This window comes from Galdieria sulphuraria (assembly GCF_000341285.1).
Source record: "Galdieria sulphuraria unplaced genomic scaffold scaf_9, whole genome shotgun sequence".
Taxonomy (NCBI): domain Eukaryota; phylum Rhodophyta; class Bangiophyceae; order Galdieriales; family Galdieriaceae; genus Galdieria; species Galdieria sulphuraria.
In genome coordinates, this window is record NW_005178466.1 from 82,822 (window position 1) to 86,831 (window position 4,010).

General features: G+C 40.8%; 4 protein-coding genes across 4 annotated transcripts in view; 1 reads left to right on the forward strand and 3 right to left on the reverse strand.

Annotated features, from left to right (window-relative positions):
* Gasu_14730 (DNA mismatch repair protein MLH3) overlaps nt 1-169 on the reverse strand; it is a 2,055-nt gene extending 1,886 nt beyond the window's left edge. The window contains exon 1 of the mRNA XM_005707693.1: nt 1-169. This exon is cut by the window's left edge and continues 152 nt beyond it. Within this exon, the coding sequence (XP_005707750.1) occupies nt 1-88 (88 nt within the window). The 5' untranslated portion in view covers nt 89-169.
* Nucleotides 170-735: 566 nt separating this feature from the next.
* Nucleotides 736-1,979, reverse strand: Gasu_14740 (carbonyl reductase (NADPH)). The gene is made up of 3 exons (XM_005707694.1): nt 1,236-1,979; nt 1,085-1,177; nt 736-1,032 (listed from the first exon to the last, which is right to left on the reverse strand). Exons 1-3 carry the CDS (start codon nt 1,807-1,809, stop codon nt 878-880), a joined length of 822 nt encoding a protein of 273 aa, XP_005707751.1. The 5' UTR covers nt 1,810-1,979; the 3' UTR covers nt 736-877.
* A 10-nt stretch (nt 1,980-1,989) lies between these two features.
* On the forward strand, nt 1,990-3,380 carry Gasu_14750 (mitochondrial carrier (BOU / S-adenosylmethionine carrier)). Its single transcript, XM_005707695.1, has 2 exons — nt 1,990-1,994; nt 2,055-3,380. The coding sequence occupies exons 1-2, from the start codon at nt 1,991-1,993 to the stop codon at nt 3,302-3,304; spliced, it is 1,254 nt and encodes a 417-aa protein (XP_005707752.1). The 5' UTR covers nt 1,990; the 3' UTR covers nt 3,305-3,380.
* A 344-nt stretch (nt 3,381-3,724) lies between these two features.
* Gasu_14760 (translation initiation factor eIF-3 subunit 3) overlaps nt 3,725-4,010 on the reverse strand; it is a gene marked incomplete at its 3' end in the record, with an annotated part of 1,485 nt that continues 1,199 nt past the window's right edge. Inside the window, exon 2 of the mRNA XM_005707697.1 lies at nt 3,725-4,010. This exon is cut by the window's right edge and continues 977 nt beyond it.

Below are 4,010 nucleotides of genomic sequence, written 5' to 3' on the forward strand. Positions count from 1 at the left end.
TGTCGAGAATGATGGAAGGTCTGTGAAATTCCAACGAGGCACATAAAAGATGAACAGTATCTTGACTTAAACGTCTTTGAACAGCCATTTTAGTCAACAAGGAAAATGCGAATGAACAATAAGAAGGAGGCTTGGACAACTTTGGAGAGAAAAATGCGACTATTTGGCGCCATCTTTGGGAAGTAAGCGTCTTTGTTCCTTTGAATATTCCTCATCAAAGAATTTCAGTGTCTTGCATTTCAATAACCATACTGAAAATGATTTGAAACTTGAGATGTTGATGGGTTGAACACTTTTGTTGAAACTTAGCTTACTGCTGAGAATTGTATCCATTCCTGTATAACCATCTCTAGTAGTGGCGTGAAATTTGTGTTCAACTCTAGAATTTCAGACACTAAAGGTTGAACTGTTCTCAAGCAATAGGTCTTTTCTGTTCTAGAGATCTGCATCTGAAGATAAAAACCAGGAAAGCTATGACGGACATCTATATTACTTTACTGGAATGACTTAAACTTGACCAATTTCACTTTCAAGTTATATGGCCTTGAATAGCCGTGAAGGAGTTGGACCACTCATTCGCCAACGATTGGAAATTGAAAGCAACTTGTTTATGCATAATTTTCCGTTTACGAGGCAATAAGCAAACGGATGAATAACGAATGAACGCATGAGAAGCTCGGTGAGAGATTCGGAACCGTTTCAGTTGAGGAAGTAAGAAAGTTTCTTGCATTGTACACGAACAATGGGGAATTTATTCAGCAACCCTTTAGAATTCGACTCAAAGGTGGAATGAAAAGAGCAAGTTTTTGCGTCAACATTCGAAAGCTGTGAAGGGTACAGTCTCTAGGTAATGTATCTGAAACGGTTGCTCGAAAGCCTACAACTCTTCCATTATATTCCATTGTCTTCCATCCGCAAAGAAACCACCACTAACACCACCTTCTGGCAATAGAGCTAAATAAACAGGAGTCTTGGCACCTTGTTCAGGTGATAAAGGTGCAGATGGATTTGTCATATCTGTTCTCACATAACCTATATGTGATATAGTCTTAGTATCCTTCAGAACAATATATAAACACATTACCTGGACAACAAGCATTATACAATATATTAGGACGCTTCTCTTCTCGAGCCAAAATACGTGTCATTATAGTCACGCCCATCTTACTCACGGCATCTATTCAAAACATCATACTATTATCACATGTTGGCAATTGAGGGCATTGAATACTTACAGGTTTGCTTAGGCCAACCCTTTTGTTCCCAAGTCCCTTCTTTGACACTCTGTATAAAATCATTCATCATTGCTGATAACTCTGGAATAGTCAAATCACGACGAAACATAGCATTTCGAAGTTGAGGAGAAAGACGAGAAAATTTTCCAGCTCTACTAGAAACATTCACTACACGGGCACCTTCACGTAGCAAAGGAGATAGCTTTTCGATCACGTGTAGAGTCCCAAAGTAGTTGCAATCCACAGTGTCTTTGGCAACTTCATAACCAAAGGCATCCCCACGATATGCCATACCGGCGTTGTTGACTAGTATATCCAGACCCTGGAAACGATCTTTTAACCAATTGGCAAAAGCAGAGATACTAGGCTCTTTGGTAATGTCAAGCTGATGAAATAAAACATCCAGTCCTTCAGCTGCCAAAGCTGCAACCGCTTGTTTGCCTCGTTCTTCATCACGGCTGGTTAAAACGACAGTCAAAGACAAATTGGGATCGGCTAGCTGTCTCACTATGGCATAGCCAATACCTTTGTTGGCTCCAGTCACCACTGCAACTCGAGGGGAATCTGTACTCATAGTACTACCAGACAAACCAATAACTGAGCGACCAACAAACAAAGAGAGGTTCAATTTCCGTAAATTCACCAAGTCCTTCCCAACACAAAACTTGGAAAAACCAGTAAAAGGATGAAAACCGCAACGTGGAAGCGATGACCAGCGACTCGACAATCCACCAAAGAAAATATGTGAATAGGCGATGAGTTCGTGACTGCTTACTCTAGTGAAGGGAACAACGCTGCGTGACAGCTGCCGCTATCAAGCAGAACAACCATTTTCCTCATATATACCACCGTTTCTTTCTAATATAAGTTGTCGACATAGAACGCACCTTGCTCCAATACGACTGCAAATCCACGGTTGGAAGTATGATAGTTGGGCGGAAGGAGAGTGGAAGGTAGTCTATACAAACAATGAAGGGGGATGGAGTTCAAGAAAGCTCAGAAACCGTTTGAAATATGGATTGTCTCAATTGGAGTTAGGTCATTCGCGCTTTGTTGCCTTCCGGGTTTTGTTATCAAATATTCTGGAATTTTTGTTGTTTCCTGCTCGAGCATTCCAAAGAATAGGTTACGGAGCTTTTAGAGGACTGTGCAACTCCAACAGAGTCTTGAGAGAAGCTATAGCAGGAGCTGCTGCAGAAGCTACCGCAGAAATAGTGCTATACCCTTTAGACACTTTGAAGGTGCGAATCCAGTCATATTCGAGACAGCCCTTGGAGTTTGCACAGTGGCATGTGTTCTCTTCTGCAACTGGCCGACATCTTGGGTCTCGTGGATTTTCACGTTTGATCAGCAGGAACTATATCGGGGACTTGTACAAGGGAATTGGGCAATCTGTTATAGCTGTTTTACCCACTGCAGCAATTTTTGCCATCGTATATCATAATTTAAAAAGAAGTCTTCTTGGAATATTTCCAACTCGCTGTCATCAGACACTGCGCCCCATAACAAGTCTGGTAGCTGGAGCAATAGGAACCACGCTTGCATCTCTTATGGAAGCTCCAACTGAACTTGTGAAGAGCAGGCTCCAAACAGGTATGTATCGTTCCGTTGGAGAAGCTTTTCGAACTATTTTGGTATCAGAAAATGGAGTTCGTGGACTGTATCAGGGTGCCCGCAGTAACTTGCTTCGGAATTTACCTTTTGATGCTTTGGAATTTGCATCATTTGAAACACTGAAAGACTTATACTTAAGAATGAAGAAAAAGAAACGTTTAGAGAATGAAGAAATGTGGATGTTAGGTGCTTTTGCCGGAGGTCTAGTTGGAGCATTGACAACTCCTTTCGATGTCGTATACACGAGACTAGTGACGCAACCTTCTACATACTTTAGTGTGAGTCAAACTCTGAAACTGATATACCAACAAGAAGGTGTGAAAGGCTTATTTCGGGGAATATTACCCAAAGTTGCTTGGGAAGCTGCCAATTCGGGAGTATTCTTTTTGGTTTTTGATGGTTTGATGCAAAGTTTTGACACTGTTAAGAGTCAACCTGTAGAGAATCCCGGATAGTTTATGTAGAAATGGTTGTTGGAAGAGGCAGATAGAAACACAATAATATTCTAAGCGGAAGATATATTTCCTGAAACGCGATATTCGTTATCCAACGCTTGTTTCTCGCGCAACACTACTTTCAACAATGTTTCTGAACTCTCAATTATCTAATAGCGTCAATTTGTATGTTTAGTATCACTGTCGATGTGCTGTTCTTTTCTTGTACCTTTTGATATGCACTTTCGGCTTCTTCAATGGTCTTGTCATATTCTTTCTTAGAATGAAGTTTCTTCTGCAATGTATCCTCTACTTGTTGAATTCTAACTTTCAGACGATTCACTTGGTCGATAAGCTGACTCTTTTCGCTCTCCAACTGATGGATATCTTGACTCACAGTTCTCTTCTTTTCCTTCAAAGATTCAAGTCCTTCAAAGTGTCTTCGTAAGCAATGAATTGAGATACTTCTCTTGTTTACCTTTCAGTAGTTCTCCTTGTATAACCGATAAACTTGGAGATTGTTTGGGTCGACTGGCAGACACGTTCATCATCCCACAACAGGACAAAAAAGGGAAATGCTATTGGGACAAAATAAGTACGATGGCAATCTCTAACGGTTGGTTTGGCAAAATTTATTTGTGTTCAACAACAGTATCAAACAAAACTCGAGAATCTTGCACCTCAACACTACCATTTGCAAACTGCTTGATGATGTTTCCTCCAATTA

What these genes read in the sequence shown, in the direction of transcription:
- Gasu_14740 (XM_005707694.1), bottom strand. Translation starts at nt 1,809, where the DNA reads ATGAGTACAGATTCCCCTCGAGTTGCAGTGGTGACTGGAGCCAACAAA. An exon ending in GGGTTGGCCTAAGCAAACCT is followed by an intron (nt 1,178 to 1,235) that starts GTAAGTATTCAA and finishes TGTTTTGAATAG; the next exon opens with ATGCCGTGAGTAAGATGGGC. An exon ending in GTATAATGCTTGTTGTCCAG is followed by an intron (nt 1,033 to 1,084) that starts GTAATGTGTTTA and finishes TATCACATATAG; the next exon opens with GTTATGTGAGAACAGATATG.